Raw genomic sequence first — 22,701 nt, 5'->3', positions numbered from 1 at the left:
TGTTGGGGGAGTAAGGTGCCTTGCTCAGGGGCACTAGACAGGGTAGGGAGAATCCTCTTGGATTTTTGGACAGATCAATCGAGGTTCGTCCTTTTGTTGTTTCTCCGTGGAGTCGAACCAGAGACTAACCAGAGAGCTTTTCTGCCACTAGTCCACCGCCTCTCCCACAAATGAAGGCTACCACAGGTTCTCTTTCATTTTGGGAAGGGGGGTGAGGGATATTCGGCTGCAACATGCAACTTCACCACTAGCTGTCACTAAATTCCACACACTGAACCTTTAACGTCAATAATAAAGTTGTGAGGTGAAAAGGATCCAATACAATTGAAAACTGGCGACCACTTCTTAAAACGTAGCACAGGAGCAGTAAGGAGGCATTATATGCTTTTTCCGTTGTTTTTTTTACATTTCAAGAAGTGGGCACCAGTTACTCCAATTGTATTGATTTGGCTGCAATGCTGTTTACCCCTGAAAAAAGTGTTTTGAGAAATCAAACACTTCACCCACCTCTCCACCGTCCTAGTGGTGAATAGACAATGAGTGGATTTTCATTTTGAGGTGAATTATCCCTTGAAGCCTGATCATTTCAAAATACCATATTTCCAGGGTTTTCTCTGGAGTCTCAACTCATCTCTATCACCTCACAAGGCTGTGGGTGCAATACCGATCAATGGGTAGCAGTTACTCCTTGTGCTCTGTTGACAATGTGTTGACTACACAGCCCTGCCAGAAAGAGCGACCTCATACTCAATGTGGCCCCACATGTTACAGACCCTAATGGTCCGAAAATGCAAATGAAGATAACACAGAAACTGCTTATGTGTTTGAAGTGTGTTCCATTTTCTCAGTCTTATCACGATCCCTGTTAAGAGTGGATTCATTGATCAAAACACACTTCTACAAAAATAGGCCGCCACATATACACATATGCCTTGAGATTAGCATCAGAAAAGAATAGATTTTACGTCGAATATAACTACATGAGTCACTGCAGAAGTCATGAGGAGGGTCTGACACATTGATGTGACGGTTAATCAGTGAAAACTCAAGGTGGCTGGAGACCGTCATCGTTCGGCCAAGTGATTGATAAGCTTGAAGCATTCCACCCATTATCTCTGCACAGATTATCTGTCTGTCCCCTTATCTCTCTTTTTAAAAGCTCAAACAAAAGCAGCCACATTCTAAACATCAAATATTGATTTTGGTCCGTGTAAAAACAGCAGTCAGAGTCAAATGAGTGTAGATATACTGTTTTTAATCAAAAAGTAGAAAACAAAGTCATGTTGTAAAGACAGGTGTTAAGATTCAATTCACAGAAGTGCTTCAGATCGCCACGTCAAAGTTCGCCCTCCCAATGAAACTTTTGACAGAGGTGTGAATCAGGTGTTCTGAGGAAACTGGCACCTGGAAAGTCAAGAATAAACAAGCAGTCATTCAGCAGCAGAGCATTTGAATAATTTTAATTTTATAACAATGTTTTTCCTTGAGCTACAGTTTCCTGTAGCTTGATCATTGTGGCCCATTCAAGGGTTGTGGCCATTGATAAAAAAACACTTCACTCATTTCCCCCCATTCTGGATACAATAGTTCTCTACATGTAATATTACACACAGTTCCAACATGCATTTGGCATTGAAGAGACCCATGTGCTACAAAAAAAGCGGTCTCAGCAGTACCAAGTGAGCGTTTTGACCCCTACGAATGCATTACAGTAAAGGTCAACAGGCCACAGGCTCAGGGGCCTGTGGGGGTCAGGGGTCACTCAAGGAAAGAGCATGTGTGTGAAGTAGTATTTCTCAGTGAAAAAGCTAAATGGCCTCTTGATAACCCCAAATAAAAGCTTACATATTCGATCTCAAGTCATCACAAGAGGAAGTCTGTTGTAGTTAAATGGTCACAGTGCAATGGTGCATCGCCGCACCATCCACAGTTCTGTGTATACTGTCTGACTACTCCCTATCAACGGTGAAATGTAGACACCAACACCACAAGGCCGCCATCACAACAACTTCTAAAGAGCCTGTATCAGCCTCAGGTTACATGTAGGAAGATAAACTCCACTTAAGCTTTTGTTGAGTACTCCTCTCATTGAATTTTGACTAGAAATTAAAAACTGTGTGGTCCGTTGACTGCTAAACACACGGTGGAGGGGTAATGAGATAATAAGGGTGTAGCACAAACTATGTGTTAGGAGCAGGAGTCGAGGCGAGGCACGGTGCGGCTGTTTAACCAGACAGCTTCCAGAACTACATGGCCAAACAGGCTCTTCAATGACAACACACTTTTAACAGACGTTAACCTAAAACAACCTTTACCCAGAATGACTCCGCAACAGGACACGGGGAAACCGGATCGTCACCGGCCACTCCAAACAGTTGACCTAGTTGTCGTCAGATAGATCACATCTCCTTCAAATAACCCATTGTTCCTTGTTCCCCAAGGCGGAAAAGATTATGTGCTTCAATGACTGAGTTGATAATAGGGTTCCTTAATGAATGGTTAAAGAATAGGACCTTATTTTTCACATCTGTCTCAAAGCAATACTTACATGCTCACATTTAAAGACTATTTAATTACACAGTGCCTGCAAATAGGTATTTTCATGGTGTGGTTACAAAGTTATGGGAAACAAAATGCATCGTCTGTGCAAAGATGCATTGTGTAACCCAGAGACGGTGTTTCTGTGCTGAGTTGTGGTGAAGGGATCACAACACAAAGGAGAGATTTCTTAAGAATAGGGCTACCTTTTCATATTATTATACTATCAAAAAAAAGCTTTTATCGCATGATGGCCATGACTTTTATTATTTGCATCTTTATTATTATTATTTCTTTACTCTGCTTGTTTGTGAATTCTATATGTGTTTTATAATATTTTATTGTTGTAGATCATTTTGTTACTTGTATCGAAAAGTGCTTTACAGATACAGTTATTATTAAATAGATTTTTCAAGCTGAGGCATTGAAATGTATTTTTTTGTCCAACACGTCCCTTATCACTTAGACTGGAATTGCATCAGCGTCTGTCCACACTAAGCCGATTATATTTGCAAACATATTTTATTCTGTCTGTCCTTTGTCCAGATAAAAACAGTTTTTCTCACCGTAAAATTGAGTTTTTCCAAAAATGTGTTAATCTTTAAAATGTCAGCTTTGTGTTGCCACACAGGGGAAATGAAGAAAGGTCTTTTTGCGGCCATTGTGGACATAGTGGGGCAGATAATAGAAAATTTGTGCAAAATGTGATACAAGCACCAAATTTGGCATGGTGGTTCCCAAGGGTCTACTTAACAAATCTACCTGACGTGCCATTCAAAAATCCAAGATGGCGGCCATTTTTCAAGATGGACGCCGAATGCGTCTGCCGAAAATGGTTTTGCTCAAAGATATGCATCTACTTGTTGGATTTGAATGATCTTGGTGTCAATTTCTATGTTTTCTTGCATGCTGAATCTAATTGTTTTACTTTCACTATCATTCTTATACTGTAAATGGTAGAAAATGAACACTTTATATAAAATAACAACATAACACATCAAATAATACTCCTAATACTTTATTTACACAATATAAACATTAAATATACACATTTTTCATTAAGATATTTAGTATTTGGAATCATGTTATTCTGGACGGAAACAAGATCGAAAATAATAATAAAAACCCTTAATACTGTAAAAATCGTCCTTCCAAAGCAAACTATTACAGTGGTCCACACACTGGCACCAACTTTCACTGCTGTATATGTATCACTACAGCTGACATACACAGCTGCAGAGTGCAGTGCAGGTGAGCCCTGAACGAAAGCATTTGCATCTCCGGTTGCAGCCTTTCTTCCAGGAACACTGAGTCAGTTCCTGACAGCTGGCTGCAATAGGTGGAAGCGTTGTCCAACAGATCTGCCATATGTCTCCCTTCCGATTCCATCCCCAGTCGGCAGGACTGACGACTTCTGGATTGGTAACTGTTGCTTGACCCCATATGATACCAGCCTGGTAAGCAGCTCGTTTTGCGTGTTCCATGAGGGCTGCACTGGTTGGTGGGATCGCATCATAGGACCTCTGCTTACGGGCAAAGAGATTCAGCCTTGCCTCGTCAACACCGGTGGCTGAACTTGATCTGTCATACATGACGACAACAAAGTTCTCCAGCTTCTGCAGGTCATCTTCAGAAACCTCTGTTGGACAGTTGCTGAGTTTTGTAAAGGTTTCAGAAACCTCATCACAGACTTCCCATGTCAGCCATGCCGATTTCTTTCCCTTCCCATGGAAAGACGAGACCGTGTCACAGCCCGTGAATGCATGAAAATACAGGATCCCACTGGCTTTCTCAGGTCCTATTGCAGAAACTACCTCATGGACTGGTATCCATCGAGCATTGGCTACCTGCCCAAAGGCAATCCACATTTTTTGAAGACCAATGCCTCTGCAGGGATGGAAGCTTAGACACTGCTATGATGAGCACGTCAGTGTCATTGGCTTTGATGACAAGTGACTTGCTACCCTCTGCAGTTGCATCTCTTCCATGTACAAATATACGGGTATCAGCTTCTTCATGACAGCATGGGGCCAAAGCATCGAGGGATCTGTTTTTGTTGCTGATGACATCTTCTCCTTTTGTCACGATGACCATACTTGTGGTTCCAGCCTGACATATTTTCTCTGCGAGAAAGTGGAAGAGCTCAGTTTTGTTGTTGTCATCCCGCAGAAAGTATCTCCTGTTTGTTGGGGTCCTGCTGGTACCAGTCACTCTTCTTCTGATCCCCTGACCTATTTTTGACCTGGTTTCAGATTTCAGACTAGACTTCTTGTAAACATCAAAGATTACATCGACTCGCTTGAATTTGGTGCCAAAGGATTCCACTCTTGGAAGGATGTCTTCTTTTGCATAGTCATCGAAAGTCTTTGGGCTGCGTGGAGGCAGGGAATTGATGAGCGCTGATCCATCAATGATGATGGTGTCTCCCTCTGGTTTGCTGTCAGGCAACGTCACCAGTGCCTGAAGAATTTCAGTTAGCTGTGACTTCTGGCACATACGAAGCCTGCCATTGTCACTGAGAGATGCAGGTGCTGACTGGTTCTCATACTTGAAGAATTCTTGCAAGTCATACTGTCTGTTTTGGCAGGAGATGAAGAGCCGGGAGAACAAGTGACAGTCATCTTTAAACCCTTTCTCCTTGGAGCTGCTGGCTGCCTGCTCGTGCTTGAAGAAAGAAGCCTTGTTCTTCTTGATTGGCTGATAGAATGTGCATTCTTCTTCATTCTCCAAGGCCTCCATAAATGACTGGAACTTCTCCTTGCCTCTCTCGTGATGACTACCAACTAGTTCAGCTAGTGCTGGATCTGCAATGTTCTTTGTGTCCAGCACCAGCAAATCAGCAGACTCTTCTTGGAAAGGGTTGCCCATCTCTTTTATCAATCTGAACAGTGCCTTCACCTTCTCAATGAAAGATGTCTGGGCACTTAAGGTCTGTTCATGGTGTTTGGTGCTGATGGTTGCGTCTTTCACACCAGAAATAGCCTCATATGCACATACTAGATGACTCACTTCAGGTCCAGCCACCATCCATCTCCGAAGTGCCCCTGGGTCCTCTGTTAGTCCAATGGCTCCTCCATCACCCTTGATGGCGGCGTTGTTCTGTTCATGGGCTTGGTCAATGGCCATGGCAGAGAAGTCTCTTCTGGACTTGTGGACAACAAATTTTCCTTTGTGAAACTCTCTGGCTACGTCTTGATGCTGCTTCTCAAGAGACATCATGTCTCTGAAATGAACTGGAAGCCACCGAGCATAATTTACATTGTTATTCGCGAAGAAGTAGGGGATCAGTTCTGAGAGTGCTTCACGGTACAGGTCGAAGTTTCCTTCCCTGAAGGAGCGTATCAACAGGAGCACGACCAGTTCCATGTCCAAAACCAGATCCCAGAACTGGAATTGTGGAAGCTCCTCAGGCAAGTGAAAATGTAGAAAAAGACTGATCTAAATAGCCAAAAAGTGTGAAGTTATTCACTTGTGTTTTTTGAAAGTAGAAAAATTTGAATCAGCATGCAAGAAAACATAAAAATCGACACCAAGATCATTGAAATCCATCAAGTACATGCATTTCTATGAGCAAAACCATTTTCAGCAGACGCATTTGGCGTTCATCTTGAAAAATGGCCGCCATCTTGGATTTTTGAATGGCACGTCAGGCAGATTTGTTAAGTAGACCCTAGGGAACCACCATGCCAAATTTGGTGCTTGTATCACATTTTGCACAATTTCAGTGAAAAATTGCTGTTATCTGCCCTACTAACAGGAGGGATGATGACATTGACCAAAAACCATTTCAACATCCGTATGGGAATATGAGTGATGATGTAAGATCGAGTTGAGAAAAGTCAACCTTTGGATTTCGGATGACACAGCTTCAATGCAGAATGATAAGAAATGATTCAACAGACTGCAGTGAATGAGGTTTTATGACCTGCAAATCGCATAATGCAATTGGAGAGCATTGTTTATGATGTTTACCTCAGAGACTGTATATAAAGATGATTGACATGACTGCTCCCTAAAGGTGAGGCTGAGGCGTTCCAGTTTCCACCTAATGGCTGGCTGCAGTATGGGTCATAAACCCTCCTCTATGTTAGCAGATGAGACATTGACAAGTACAAGTGAAATATAATTCTCTCAAAAATGGTTTCTGCTATTTTATGTTGTATTTATCACAGTGAAGTTTGTTCATATGTGCGCAAGACGGCAGCTTTCTTGTCCAGGATTTTCTGGTTTTGTTTGTGTAAGGAAGTGGAGACATGTCCTTCATCTTTTTACACAGTCTAAGATTTAACGGAGCAGTTATATCAAAACCCTTCAACTCCCACACCTCAAGTTTGTAGCACAGATTTTTCTGTTGTAGTCATATCAACAGGGTTATTTTCAGAGTTTACACAGCTTCCCCTTAAAACCCCAGGAGACATTCAAAAACTGTTTTCACAGACTAAGTGGTACTTACTTACTCACTGACAAGTAAACTGAGATTCATGTGTGGCCTTATCAGTATTTATTTTGGGCGTCACGTCTTTTTCAAGATTATCTTCACCACACAATAATTCAATATTGGTTACACAACAATTTGAGTGGTAAAAAGAAAGGAAAGATATTACCACAGAGAGATTACCTCTGACAAATGCCGCTTTTGACCTTTTCCAAATACCAAACTCACTGCACATATAAGTCTTGGTTCTGTCTGCAGAATGAAGACAGAACAGTTTGAGCGAAAAAAGTAAAGAAAGTTTTTGCTGTAGATGTAGCTGCAGTTGTAGTTTGGTCAGATTGAATTTTGAGTCCAAAGCAGAGCACTGCTGTTGTTAAAGTCACTCCAGTGAATAGATTTAATTTAAATTTGATAATATATACAGTGTATGCAAGACTGTTCTTGGCTTGTCTGCCTGATACAGTCAAGAGTTTGACATAAACACACATAAGCCGATTCATGAGATTTATTTGAATCACTTGTCTTTAAAGCTCTTCCTCGTTTTAGTCTTTTTTTCTGATTATGTGGATATATTTATTCTAAGACTGAATTGTAACACATTCAGTCCTTGGTGTGAACTCTCAGCAGCCTTGGATTACTGTGCAACAAACGCTCTGTGGCCTCAGACAGAAGCACAGCAGACAACATATTGTTATATTGTTTAATCTCATCTGTCATTGGTCGCCTGACAGAGTGAGGGGGGGTGAGGGCAGTGATAAATGTTACCATAAATGTCCAAACATTATGAAACTGTGTGTGAGCGCCACAGGGGAGCAATCCATCTCTTACTTGCCACAGCCGGTCTCTGTCTTCTTGGGTTTCCGCCGCCGAGGTTTGCTCCTGAAGGACTCCTGGCTGCTGCTGTGGTGGAAGAGCCAATTGCAATGAGGATAATCATGTGTTCACGTCTGACAAATAAAATGTTCATCCACTGACCTTGTATAGTTTAGAAGTGTCTGACGGGCTCTAAAAACAAGAAGAAAAAACAGAAACAACTGAGTCATATAGATCTCAATTTGCATGTGATGTTTTGTAAAATAATTGGGAGACTGGGGACAGTTACAACAGGGGACAAACAAGATAGAGTGATGTCACTTATACTGGGTACACTCATATTCTGCACTTGACTCAAGGTAGGCCTATGCTACACATAAACTCAGTATTAATGAGTTAACAAATAATACAATACTATCATTGCAGCCATAACCAAAAATGTATTTCTTTAGTTTACGGTGCTTATTGAGACCAATAACAAAAGTCAAATAGTGTATTTCTAATTAGTTTTCTAAAAAGTTTAATAACCCAGATGTGTGTTGCAGCTGTTCAAAAGGTTGGGTTCAGTTTCCAGTTGGCAGATGTTTGTTGAATATAGAAAATGTTGGTTGTTCATTAACTAAGATAAATGCAAAAAGTGTTGCATCCCCACTCTTCTGCGATTGCTAACTTACCTGCAGTCACATTTCTGATGCTCCACAAATGTCAGCTCCACACGGTTGCGGGATATCAAAGGAGCAATTCTTATCATCTGAGAACCATAGGAAAGGAAAAACTCAACTAAGGACCACATATTTAATGCAAACAGGAAGATCTCCCTTTATGTGTTTCGAGATCTTTCTCCACCTGCACAGTGATGTTGCGTTCGAGGGTGGGATGACACTCCAGGTATTCGTCCCGACAGCAACCAGAGCATCGCCATAGTGACACACAAGCAGGCATGTAGATGTAGCCAACGACTCCAGGGAACTCCTGCTCCACATCCACCAGCTGCTCCATGGGGTGACACATGCTCTTCGCCATCACCTCCTCGAACATCATCCCTGGAGGGCCAGATGAGTGTTAAGCCTTTCCATCATTTGCAACAGGTAGGAAAAGTCTGTTCAGAACATTTACCTTTGGGGGCCTTATCGTCTGGCAAAGGTGGAATCTGCAAAAATACATGGAAAAATAAAACGATTTGAAATGTCCAAAAGATGTATAGAAAATGACTCCAAAATTATCTTAAATCTGCATAAAATATATATTAAAATAGATTTAAATCCGCAAAATTACGCAAAAAGAGTTTTCCCTCAAATTTGGAAAATACACAGATAAATAGATACAATCTAAATTGACATCCGCAAAAATATGTAGAAAATTAAGATTAAACAACCGGTATTAATTCCATGTAAATTGCAAAAATACATGGAAAAAATAATACCTTTTTTTTTTTTTAAATCTGCTAAATTACATTGATATTTTTTTAATTTAGTCAAAGCAATACAATCAACGCCAGATGAGGCTGCAGTGATAAAGAACCTGCCAGATACTGACACAGTGAGTGGTTACAACAACAGTTGCAGAGTGCCATCTTGTGGTAGAGAAAAGATACTGCACACCCATCACATGATCCAGTGAAAGCAGTGGTGCAGCATGGTGTGAGGGATGTTAGCTCTGAGCTGCTGTTTGCAAATCAGCACAAAAAAGAGAAATGCAGTAAAATGAGACAGCCAACCACAGAAAGCACATTGGTTTCTCAACACTGGAAGTGTCAGTATTACAAGAAGAAAATAAAAACCCTCAAAGAATGCAAAGAATAACAGCAAACAATAGCTGCTGCCTCGTCTCGTGGGAGTTTTACACACAATAAACAAAGTTTAACACAAAGGCAGCTCTGAAGTAAGTCGTGACACAGAATGAACTTTGTTAGATTCTCACAACCAAGCCTCCAAACTCGCAACGTTCCCGTTTTTTTAAACGCCTTTTTTTAAACCCCCTCTCTCTCTCTCTCTCTCTCTCGCTCTTTTTCTTCTATCTCTTTTTGACTCCTCAACTCTCTCAAGTCTTCCTCTCAGCCTAGAAACTGTGGTGGAAACTTTCTAATTCCTAGGTTGGACAAAATGTCTTTATTCTGGGATTCTTTATTTTTGTGAGTTCAACCATACTTCATGAGCATAAAACAGGCAGACACACATCGACAGTGGTGTGATGAGGAAAGGCCTTCATGTTGGACATTACAAGCTCCATAACATTGTGTTCAAACTGATCATTGGTCTGCTCAAGTGAACAAATCCTGAGAATTGTTGTCTCTTCTATTATTATTCTCTTGTTCCTCCTATGTTGTAACTTACATGAAAATCTGAGACTTAGTTTTCTGATTCAATGCTTCAGTCATAGGTTGGATCACAGGTTTAAATGTGGGATAGTCATGTTTATTTCCATGTAGCTCTACTGTAGTTCAGCCAAATACAACACAAGCCCAGAGTCTTTCAATGTGATGCATCATCCAACAATAGGAGCATGTATAAACAATACAATGGGATGTTGATATGCTGTGATGCTGGATATGATCAGCTCCATAACAATAACATATCTGTGTCTATGACTGATTATTGGTTTGATAAAAATGATTGTGGAAAACTGATGTCTCTTCTCTCATTTTTCTTTTGTTCCTCCGTTGTTGTAGCTTACAGGAAGCTTCCAAAGGGAATGAAAGACATGAGATAGATATTTTTCCTACCTTAAGTTTCCTTTGTCATTCTCTTCCAAATGTTGGATACATCATATCACATATGTGTATCTGATCATCTTGGATTTTAATTTTTTGTGAAATGTATAACTTTTATTAAAGAGTGACTGCAGGGGGCACGGCAAGCTGGACTCAAACCAGGATCCGAGTTCAGAGCGTGGTGACATTTGAGCTGTCATGCTTATATATTCCCAGTCTTTGTGCTTTGCTGTAAAGAACAAGTACAGATTTCAATCCATGATCTGTTGCTGTGACTCATATCTCCATATAAAAACAGTTTGGATCTATAAGAGGCCTTCTGGAATGCACCGTGCATGAGAAACATCTAACGTTCTTCCACACTCATGCATATTAGAACCACCTTTACAGTGTGTGCCTCCACACACCACAATGCGTGGTCACTGAGCAGACGGCTTCCCGCTGAGTGATACGACCTGACTGCCTCTGTCTCGCCCAGGGTCGGATCCAGTTATACAGTCAGAGGAAGCACCTGTGCACGAACCAGAGAACCAGATGTGGACTTTTACCCCCTCCTCACATCTAAGGAAACAAAACCTGGAGCCACACAGTCTCCAAACCAACACCGCTGTCTCGTGTGAGGGAGGAAATCAATCATCTGAAATGATCACTTTGTGAAATACAAAACTCACGCCGAGCTGGTCAACATGAAGTCTGTGCCCTAGGTCTCTGTTATTTACTTATAGACTGTAACTGCCTCACATGCTTTGTTGCTTTATAATAGTTGAAGTGACCTACATGATGTTTGAGGTTAGAAGGCTGAACATACAGTTCGCTTGTACATTTCTGTATCTGGATCAATCACATGCATCACTGTAAACATGCAGATTGTCAAACAACTGAATTCAGATGGAATGCATAGGGTGGAGCGCAGCCAATCAGAGACAGAGACAAGCACTGACGTGACTCTCTGCTTCACGTGAACAAACTAATAGGAGTCACATTTGTAGAAAAGAAGAGACATCTATTAATTTTGAAAACAGACAAACATATTAACAAATAAATACAATTTCAAAATAGATGTAAATATTTAAACGTTAAATGGAAAAATGTGTTTCCTCAAACACTCAAATACAAGTAAGGGGCAGGCTATGTGCTGGTGTTTGTTGAATTACCTGTGCATGTACCGTCAGCTGAACCAGGAGAACCAGAACAAGATGTGGGACTCCGGGGGAAATAAACTGCATCATCCTGGCTGGATGGAGAAGTCACCTCCTGTAAGCTCTGGTCAGTCGGAAAGAAGTGAAAGAGTGGGAAAAAGAGGAGAGAGAGACAGAGAGAGAGACAGAGAGAGAGAGAGCGAGAGAGAGAGAGGGAGAGAGGGAGAGAGGGAGAGAGAGAGAGAGAGAGTGAGAGAGAGAGACAGAGAGAGAGAGAGAGAGAGAGATTGGATATGCTGTGCGCAAGAGCCGTGCTGGGATGAAACAGCTCGCACACACAGTTTAGCCTTACTGTAGTTTCATGTCTAAACTAAGTGATGACATATTGCATCATAATCATAATCAGTTTACCAGCAGTCTGTTAGTATCTGGCCAACAGTTTAAACCTGATTTTTTAATTAAGTTCAATTGTTTCCACCAGTAAAAGCACATTCTATTATAGCCCTTGGAAGAAAAAGATGAGTTGATGCCTGCTGTGGTGGATTGAACAGTTTTGAGTCAGTAAATACAATTTTATTCAAAATGGACATGAAGTTGTCTAATTCTGTTTGTCTGTCATATACAAAATTATTTCTGGATAGTCAGACATACTAATATATAGGAATAATCATCAATAGTCGACCAACAACAACCATATAATATGACATTCTGTACTATCAATATATTCCAGGAATAGCTGGAAAAATACTTCCCAAAATAATCTTAAATTTTACAGCCTGCAAATGGTCAAGAAAAAACACATTGTGCTGTTATGGAACAAAAACTTACAAACATGCTGGTAAGATCTGCTAAGTGTTTGTGATCTTTAGTCCTGATGATGACACAGAAACACTGACTGGTGCTGCCCAGCCTCCCTGGATCTCTGCACTAGCTCCCATCACACAGCTGCTCTGCTTTCTCTCTGGATGTGGTGGCTAGTTGAAGCAGTTTGGCTTTTCTCCCGTGTTTATTCACAGCTCTGGTCCTCTGAGCTCTGCGTGTTTAGATCTGGAACAGTAGCAGCAGCAGACCTGAGGTTATTATTAAAGAGGCTGCTAGAAGAAGAGGAAAGTCTCTGCAGAGTTTTGTGGTGTTTGTGCACAACCACAATCACAAGCTCACTGCTGACTGTGTGTCTGGTGTGAGGGCTGCAAACACGTGTATTGATAGATGTAGCTGGTACACAATGGCTGGCTTGTTGGGTGTGCAGATACTTTTGATTTAACGCTGATTCTTGATTGTGCTCTTTCTAGAATGACCTATAGGTGCATCCACGCCACAGTTCTCCTCTTCTGATGCCACACAAACCATGGGTTCCCTTCCATTTATTAGGAGGGCTCAAATGTATTTTCACAGCCAGTGTTATTTACGGGATAATTGGGTTCTGGTGATCCACCGCCACGGAGGAGAAAACCAAGATGGGTGATGCCTTCCCTCTTAACAGAGTAACCTCTCGCTGTATTCAGGTTGATTATCAGCATCCGGCAATATTCCTGATGTTACAAGTACAGTCCAAAACACAACAAATACAAACAAGGAGATGTGTTGAACATAACTGTGAACCTTGCAAACTTTGATCTACAAGTTTTAATTTGATCTAATGCAAGATAGTTGGTTTATACAATCTTGTGTATGATCTCCGACAGATTTGGATGTGCAAGCTTTTTCTTTCCAGTTGTTGAACGCTCCTCACAGACGGGGACTCACCCGATTCCAGGGGAGTCCCCTTCCTGCTCCGAGTCCCAGTCTGACAATCAGAGGTCAGACGGACAGCTGCAGCTCTCTTGGTCTGGGAACCACACCGTCGCCTCAGTCCCAGTCCCCATCGGGGGAGGATGGGGGTCTCCCTCAGCAGGAGCGGAGGAAGCAGGTGGGGCTGTGCAGCTCTACTTCCTAAGATAGAGGCGAGGCCATGGCTGTCTTTAATTATATGATAGAGCAACAGTCTGAATAAATCTGTGATAACTCAAACAAAGTGTCCCTGTATCCAAAGTTAAGGAGGTCCGCACTCTGTAAAGTTAATCTTAGCGTTCATGACGCAGAAAGTGAATTTTCAGTTCTAAACTCTGGAGTTGAAAGAGACTCCATAGATGAAAAAAAAGAAAGGGAAACAAGGTTATTTTTCTACCATATTAACCTTTGTCCTTGAACCATCAACTGAGCACAGTTCATCACAAAATCTGAATGTTTAAAGATATTAAGACCATCTGACTGAACGGATAAGACAAGCACATACACAACCCTTTTACTATTAGGACTTTGTTTCTCCTCCATTCAATGTTTATGGCTATTTTCCCAGACAGTTTTTTGTCAGTATTGTGCTGCAGATGCATTGTGGGTATTGCTACTGGTTCCCAAGCCCACAGTAGCCGGGCTCAGAGATGGATGTGACCCAAAGGGCCAAACAGATGCAAGTCCATTCTGGGATGGCCGCACACAGCCGCACACATACACAGAGCACACAGGGAGTGGGCTGAAAAAAGAACAACAGTCTTCATTGTGATGGAAGCAAATGTTTTATTTAGTTTGGTCACTGTTAACCTAACCTGCAGCTGTGTAGAGGGAATAGCTAATTTTACTGAAAGTGGTCATAATGCAAGTTTACACCAGAGCATCTGACTACACAGTCTGGAAAGTGAGACACTGTATGTGCACTCATTTGTTGTAACTGTATTTACATTCAAGACAATGCTGGGAGCCTCTCAACATAAACCGCTGATGCTGTTCTGGCTGTTTCTCTAAGAAATATTTCTGGATAAAAATCAGTGAAATGCACATCTGATTAAATTCTGAATATTTATTCGTTGAATTTGAGGGTTACAGAGCAACATGACATTGTTTGAAAGGTGTTTAAGGGTTTGTACACAACAATGATCAACACACACACACAAGTGCTTCTGATTATTTTGGTGGAATAGACCTGTTTCTCTGGACTGAGCCTCTGGTTTGTTCTGATGCTGGAGCAGGACAATCTACACTTTAAACCTCCCCTAAGTTGCTGATAACCATGAGTAGCTGCTGTCTATGTGTGTGCAGGGCCTTTAACGTGATTAAATGACTTTACATTGCCAAGTGAAAATAAATAAATCAAGGGGTATTATCTTCAGAGTGAGATCTTCACATTTGATGACATGACACTGGAATGTTTCTCTCGTGTTTAGTGACAACTTCAAACAGATGGAAAACTCAAACCTGCCCTGGTTGTAGGGTTTTAAAACATTTCTGTTGAATATGATTCAACAAAAACCAGAACAAACTTGAGTGTGATTATGAGTAAATACATACATCTTCACCTCCTTGCTCAATGAGACTTCAACATTAGACATGGCTGCATGCAGCACAAGGACAGTTTGAAACTTTAAAACTCTAATACTTCTTGTAATCACCTAAACCCCATTGGGTTCTGCTCGTCTGCCCATCAAACAGTCCACAATCACTGCACACAGAAACGTAGGTGTGACTACTGGACATGACAAACATTTGGAGTCGATTGTGTATTTAACAAACTCACAAGATATTTGTTGAGATGTTACATTTAAAGATCTAATAGGCAGAAAGAGAGTACATTATTGGTTATTTTTCAGAATGTTCTACTTCTCTGTGGAGAAGGCTCTCTTCATTAGTGGAGGAGGAGTCTTTCCAGCTTCATACAGAGACTCGGGTGGAGGGGAGCTCAGGCAGCACCAATCTGGGATGCGACCTGTTTGGTTGTAGTAGTCACGTGACACCGACCTGCTCCCCAGGACGTCCTGAAGGGCCCCGAAGATCGCACCTGTTGAGCAGAGAATTTATAAATGATTAAAGAGAAGTCACAAGCAAAAACTTATGACATTATTACACACACAATGGCAAATATCAGTCCCCAAGATCCAAGAAATAATTTAGCAGAGGTAACAATAAAGTCTCATTTCTGACCTCCGAGCCAGGCGGTGCAGTTGGGCTTAGCGGGCGGAGCGTGTATTCGGAAACTCTTGCTGGCCAGCACGTTGCTGTACTTGGGCTTCTCCACCAGGAGGCGTATTTCTGCCAGCAGACGGTGCAGGAAGCCCGGCAGCATGGCCGTGCCTCCGATCACCACCAGGTTCTCAGAGAGCACTTTACGGGTGTCGATGGGGCACTAAAGAAAAAACAAACCCAAATAAAATCACTTGCAAGAATCCCTTTTTATTTTAAGGTGGGAATTGCAATGAAGAATGTGTCTTTTCTTCTAGATCCCTTGTGTGTCGGTGAAAAGAGAAGATGGATTATTTATTGTATTCATTAATTTGACACCATTATTACATATGAGTAAAGAAAAGCGTTAAGACAATCACAAACCACTTCACTCTGCCATATCGGTGGTGTAGGACAAAAGATGGGGCGGGAGAACTACACTCTGTGGGTATCAGGACAGGTGCAGACTAAAACCTCATGTGATGGATGAGAGTTGCAGTGGATAGCGTTACTGCAGTGCTGCCCTCTGTGTGTTGAGCTCGCCCGAAGCCTCGGGGGAGCTGCTGAGCCGTGTTTCTGTACATCCTGAGCAGAGTCGTGCACATACTGCTGTTCCAGACTGTGAGATGTCGGCTGCTGCTGAACGGTTAGAGATTAATTAGGCTGCTGTCCTGGGCTGACTTCATCCCCACACGGAGAGAGAGACAAAAAAAGAAGCTCCCAGATTCAGGGAATGGCCACAGCCGAGTGTCGCCATAGCAACTGCACTAAGTCAAACTGCGGGCAAAACTCTATGGGTGCATATTATAAAGAGGAAGGCTGTATTAGACCAACATTTTGTCAGATTTGGCTGTTCAATACGAATTCTCCTTTAAACTGAGGGGTCTGCCATGGATGATAAAAATCTTCAACTTTCAGGGTACAGCTCTGATAGAGGGGGGGAGAAGGTCATAGTTGCATACCAGGGCAGTGGTCCCAGGTCCTGCTGGTCTTACAGAGTGGTGGTGGTCGATCAAAGTCAATGGTGCAGTATTCACTTGTTATTTTAAAGCTGCAGATACTAAAGGGAATGGGACATGGCACTATGATTGGTGTATTGCACATGATGCCAGAAACAAACCCTTGATTAATTTAGAGACTAAGTGCAACAGTACTGAATCATGTGCTTGGCAAAGCAATGTTATCTCCTCTTCTCTGTTAAACTAGCGAACATGAATTTGTACACACACAGGGCACTAGCAAATTGTTTTAAAAGTTGAAGTAGTTGAGAGGATAAGGACAAATATAACATCCTACTGTTACGCATATCAATAACATACAGAATGAATCATTTTCTCTACCTTGACCAGAGCGTCAAGTATCAACGAGGCCACACTCTTCTCCTCGTTGTCCTGTTCAAACAAGATCTCCATCACAGAGTCCCTAAAAAAAGAAGAGAAGAGTTCATGAGAACCTCTGACGGAGATGTTCAGCATAGACAAAAAAAATATCGCATACACGCATACACTGAAGGGACATAAACCTAATGAGAAATTAAAAGAAATTCATACATATCCCAGACTAAAATATAGAAATAAGATGTAAACATTTTTACAAGAACAGCAGATTTAAAGCACATATTCTGACAAACTACCTGATTGACCCTTTAATGTGCAGGATTTTCTCCCCATCCAGTGGATATTCAACATCTGGAGGAGGAGCTGGACGCTACATTCAACAGAAAGAAGAGTTTTTCAGAAAATTACACCAATGAGTTCCCGAATACAAATAAAGACCAGCCCACTGAGGGATCCTGGTAAAAACATGTCATTCACCTCTGTTGTTCCATCCAAGTTAAATTTGGCTTCTTGGATATTGAGTCCTCTCTGCAGGTCACTGACAAAACATGTTCTCACTATAGGATAAGGAAACAGAAGCAGTGAGTAACGATAACAAGTTAATTATGATTTAATACCAATGACTATAGGCCATGTTAATGACTGAACATATATTAAAAGGTTGTAAAGATACAAACTGGACACAAGTCCTAAATGAAAGAAATTAATAAATTAAATCGAAATAAAAACAAAAAATTTGCTCCTTCTCCCAATCCACTGGTCATTCTTCAATAAACAGCTAAAAGTATTTAAACAATTCAACCACAGTTACGTGCAGGGAATCTTCTTGCCGATAGACACTGAATGAGACTAAACATTTAACTATTCTTGTGAAACCATAACGAGCTGGAGCCTGCCCCAGTTTCCTGAGAACAGAGTAAAGCCTGTCTGCTGTTATTAAAGAGAACGACCATGAGTGATCGATGTGGTCAGTTTATTTGTTGACCCTCCTTATAATAATCCAGCGGTGGAATGTTGAAGAAAGAGCAGAACAGTCAGACATATTTTGGTTGTTTTTTTAAAAATGCGGACATTGTTGGGAATAAAAAAACATTGTGATCCCTCACAGCAGTAAAATGAGAGGGGTCGCTCATAAAGACAAAAACAAAACCAACCTTTGATATCCTCCACAGTCTCCTCCGGGATGGTCCCTGGGGAAAAGAAAAGAAAAGAGACAAGGTTCTTCTGTCAACTTGTTTTCAAATAAGTAATTTCCCGTTTCCCCCCCATTTCACTTCAGAGTTAGATTTATATCATGAGGCTGAATCAGCGTTTAGAGAAAGAATGAGTTCACACTGCAGCAATAAAGTAGAATCGAGTCGGATTGCTTTGTGTAAAACAAATCCAGGTCATAGAAGCTATGATACTCCTTGCAAAATAAGTTTTATCTTGAGTTATTTTTGTTTTTGTTGTCTTGGACAACTTCAAAATCCTGCACGGTTGGATTTTATGAAACATATTTCCAGATTTAAGTTAATAACAGAGATCTCAGTCCAACTGAACTTAATTTCAAAAGTCAACCTGCTGCAGGTTAATTACTGATGCATGTATGAGTAGCTTCTCTCACTGTGCTCCAGCTGTGGATCTCACAGCTCAACACTATGATTCAGTATCAATACAAAATGTGGCCGGACGACTCTAAAGAGGCTTGAGGTATATATATAATTCACAAATGGAGAAAATAATTTTCTCTTGATGTCACACAGAAACAAGTTCCTCTTATGATTAGTCAATGATGCATAATGGGTCAAAGTCATTATATTGTGTTTTAATTGTAACTAGTCCAACTAATGAGCTGTCCACATCAGAGCTACATGTTTGTCCGTTGAAAAGACAGAGACAGATGGTGTGTGGTGTTTCTCTCTAATTACCGATGATGGCTGGTACACTCTGCCCAGTGGCGGTGTCTGTGTCTACCGTGCACTGTTCCACGAGAAGGCCGTCTAATTCTCTACAAGACAGACAGTTGGGGTTAAGACAGGAAAGAAGCACAAAGAGCTACATAACATCTTCATTCATCACACCCGAGAGTGATTGTTTCTACAAGTGTGTAAAAAGTAAAACAGCAACATGCAAAGTCAGTCTCTCCTCTTCAATCACTTCCAGCTACTTACTTATGAATGGCTTTCCCTCCCAAAGGCAGAGCCTCCCAGGCTGGCAGAATGGGAGTGCACTCATACACCTGATTTCACAGTTAAGGTAAGACGTCAACCCCAAAGTAAATATTCCAAAACAGTATATTACATGTTGTTTTGAGTCTACAAATTCAGAAATAGTATATATAAAAAAGTTGAATATAAGAAGATAGCTGCACAAACAGCTGAGAGAAATGCAAAAAGATCTCTCGAGATTCATCAGACCTTATCAGACATGATGATAATAATATAAATCTACATGTATCATGTACCTCCTGGTAACTGTTGTGGTTATTTCTGTTTGGGGTATTTCTTTAAGTCAGTAAGTCACAGATTAAAAGGATACAGGCAGCACCAGTGTCTCTGTGTGGCCACAGTCCATCACCAGGCCAGAGTTGATGCCCAAAGTCATGATGGCCATAAGGTGACTTGGGGCAAACAGCACAGAGGGCACCTGAAACACAGTAAAACCATATTCACTACATACTCAAGTTTCCTCTTGTCATTAGGAACAGGATAAGGATAACAAAGGCTAAGTGTGTAGGATTTAGGAGGATCTATCGACAGGAATTGAGAATAATACTTTTCATTAGTGTATAATCACCCGAAACTAGGAATCATTGTTTTCATTCCCTCTGAGTAGTGGCAGGTTCTCTTTTACAGAGTCTGCCATGTTGCATCCTTTTTCTACAGAAGCCCAGAAAAGACAAACCAAACACTGACTCTATAGAGAACTGTTACCTCAAGGTCACTTTGGGTTCTTCTACACACTTTTAAGGGCAAGGTGAGGGGTATTCCGATGGTTGCAATATACGACTTCACCACTAGGTGCCTTTAAATCTAACACACTAATAAACCTTCGAGTTGAAAGAGTGTTGGAACAACTTTTGCTTGATTTGTCTGTTTCTGTTCTTTACAACTTTTAAACTCTGTATAGACAAATTAAATAAATACCGATATGTGATTTATGTGTTGAAATGTATAAGGCACATTTGAATATGACTTTACATCTAAATTATATTTTATATCACCTAATGAAATGTAATGGTCATAATTTTAAAACAGTTTTATAAACTGCCAACAAGTGGTTTTCAGTTTAAAATAAGAGTTTATTGAAAGTTATTAAAAGAAAATTCCCTGGATGAAAATAAGTTTGTCACAAAAATAATACAGAATATATGGCACATTAACACCTTGTCCAAACAAGATCTGTCTATTTCATGAAAGACTGATGTGTTTGATGCTGTACCTCAAACTGTTTGAAGAAAACCTTGGTGAGAGTCTCTCTGAAGTGAGAAGGGCAGAGGATGGACTCGATGATGACCACTCTTCTGTCGCGAGGGTTCACCAGCAGGTGTCTGGTTGAGACGGACAAGATGGCAAACACTGATTTTAAGGAAAGTTGCATGTTGTGTATGAGGAATGTCACAAAAGTTCAACCTTTATAGGGCCAGAAACTACAATATTGTACAAATGCATTACTGTATTGAGAACAGTATTTGACTACTAAGCATGTTTATTTGCTTAGTTGCTGTACACATATCTTAGTAAATTGCTCATGATGATGGACTAATGCAGGAGTCTCACCTGAAGTACAGTATGTGGATAAACTCTTTGAGTATGACATAAAGCTCTTCTGTGTTGATGTTGTACTGAACCACCTTGACAGCCTGAGAGAGAGAAAAACACACAACATATTAACATGTTTTCCCGTTTCCCTCCAAACGCTCACACTCAGTAACTCACAGCTGTGTCTCACCTGCTGCTGTCCTGGTTTCCGGATCTCGCTCGGAATTATGAACCTTGGCCCCGTTTCCCCTGCGAAGCCACATCTGCAAAGAAATACAGCTGTTATTTGATAGGATAACATTTGTGAACGTTCACTAACATATACTAGTTAGATTAACGCTCCAACACATACTACAAGATTAACATTGCTACTGAATGTCTTGCAAACCAAACAATTCTAAACATGATGCACACCAACATTGCATCTTGTTTTTGTGAAGAATGGAATGATTTTTATTGGAGTAATAGAGGCTAAAGGTGCCACTTGATAATTTAATGAGAAAATAAAAAATCTGTCAGTACAGTCGTCTCTCTATTATAAATAAAAGAAGAGAGCAGCTCTGTGTCAAATGTTCTGGGAAAGCAACTGCAAACAAAGACTTTATTCTTTATAGAGAACTTTCCTCTTGATCTTCATGTGATTTGCCTCCGGCCACTTTCTCAACCTTTCTAACTTTTAACCCTCTTTGACTAAACTTGTGTTAAAACAGCATTTAAACACGTCACTGAAACCATTTTAACTGTGGGGAGAAAGGAAAATGAGATTATCATTATAGCAGTTTTGGTAAATGTCATGTGCTCAATGTAAATCCCCCAAAAGAGGGGAGATCTGTGAGGTACGAGGACGAGTAAAGTGACTTATAGTCTCAGGCAATGATCAGATTAACATGTGCTAACATTAGCTCCATCTACTTTAGGTCACTTCACCAGAAGTCATGGTGGGGGGAAGAGTTTCATCTCACAGCGGACTAACAGCAGGAATGTGGCCGCAAAGCTAAACCCAAGAGTTGACGTTCCACTGGTCCAGCTCCATCTTGTGTATTTGATTTTAACCAACAATATAAAAAACCTATAGTATCAATGCATGTGACCTGAAAAAGATCAGCTATAAAAAACATTATTCCCAGAAAACTGGTGGAATACGAACATGCAGGATGTTCAGAAGCTGCAGCTGCTCGTGATGCTTCTGACGTTGAGTACAGTTGTTTGTATTTTCTAGATTTCCTCTCAGCTCTAACTTGACAGCAGCTAACACTAGCTCAATGTCCCAGTTAGCACTAGCTATGTGGCTCACTAGCTAACACCGCTGAAGTATTTAACACAGGTATAAACCATTTAGCATCATGTGTTAATGAGCTTTATCTTGTGTATAAGAAACTACGGGTGGTTGAGAGATGAAACACAGAGCTGGGTTAGCAATTTGTGCAAAGCGCTAACAAGGCGTGCTAACGACTGTCACTCACTTTGTGTACGCTGCTCCTAAATCGATGACGATCGCAGTCTTCTCTCCTCCGCTGCCCAGACCATCAAATAATGGCATTTTATTATTAGGTTCGCCTCCGGGCAAAAAGGACTTGAGTTGCAAATCAACACCGACAGCCTCAAACCTGCATCCCAACAAAAAACTGTTGTCTTCCTGATGGGTTGGGTTGGGTCTTCAGAAATGCAATGACGTCACGTATGAGCGCCTGATCAAAAAACAAATCCCAACAGCGAAAATATAAAACTGATTTAATAAAAATAAATAGAAATAATCCACCCAATTACTATACAATCTATCTGACAGTCAATTATATAATTTTATTAAAATAAAATGCCAACTGGGTTACCCATTCATTTTATCAGGTAAATTAACTATTCTGTGACACTTACAAATAATGAGAAATTTGTTCTTACAGTAAGTCTGATACAGGAGTTTTTTTTTTAAGGATGTTTCAATTGTTGTCTGTCATAATTACTGGGGACACATTTGGAAGAATGACCTTCCATCTGACACAGTGGTATAACCCATGAG

The 22,701-nt window shown here is 40.9% G+C and overlaps 2 protein-coding genes and 1 long non-coding RNA gene across 3 annotated transcripts; all 3 read right to left on the bottom strand.

The window, feature by feature from the left end:
* Positions 1-1,234: 1,234 nt before the first annotated feature.
* LOC133024639 (uncharacterized) lies at positions 1,235-3,202 on the bottom strand. Its single transcript, XR_009683124.1, has 2 exons — positions 3,105-3,202; positions 1,235-1,404 (listed from the first exon to the last, which is right to left on the bottom strand). It is a non-coding gene; the product is annotated as an uncharacterized LOC133024639 (long non-coding RNA).
* A 4,595-nt stretch (positions 3,203-7,797) lies between these two features.
* Positions 7,798-11,725, bottom strand: pgfa (placental growth factor a). Its single transcript, XM_061092061.1, has 6 exons — positions 11,651-11,725; positions 8,903-8,936; positions 8,633-8,829; positions 8,461-8,537; positions 7,949-7,978; positions 7,798-7,870 (listed from the first exon to the last, which is right to left on the bottom strand). Exons 1-6 carry the CDS (start codon positions 11,723-11,725, stop codon positions 7,798-7,800), a joined length of 486 nt encoding a protein of 161 aa, XP_060948044.1.
* A 2,731-nt stretch (positions 11,726-14,456) lies between these two features.
* On the bottom strand, positions 14,457-22,333 carry actr10 (actin related protein 10). The gene is made up of 13 exons (XM_061091150.1): positions 22,151-22,333; positions 20,878-20,950; positions 20,706-20,788; positions 20,368-20,476; positions 19,465-19,572; positions 19,098-19,165; positions 18,855-18,934; positions 18,099-18,134; positions 17,422-17,501; positions 17,241-17,314; positions 16,948-17,029; positions 15,590-15,791; positions 14,457-15,446 (listed from the first exon to the last, which is right to left on the bottom strand). Exons 1-13 carry the CDS (start codon positions 22,225-22,227, stop codon positions 15,265-15,267), a joined length of 1,254 nt encoding a protein of 417 aa, XP_060947133.1. The 5' UTR covers positions 22,228-22,333; the 3' UTR covers positions 14,457-15,264.
* Between the last annotated feature and the right edge of the window lie 368 nt (positions 22,334-22,701).

The sequence above is a fragment of the Limanda limanda genome, chromosome 18 (genome assembly GCF_963576545.1).
Source record: "Limanda limanda chromosome 18, fLimLim1.1, whole genome shotgun sequence".
Classification (NCBI taxonomy): Eukaryota; Metazoa; Chordata; class Actinopteri; order Pleuronectiformes; family Pleuronectidae; genus Limanda; species Limanda limanda.
The sequence above is the reverse complement of the archived record's forward strand: the minus strand, read 5'-3'. Positions and strand labels throughout refer to the sequence as shown.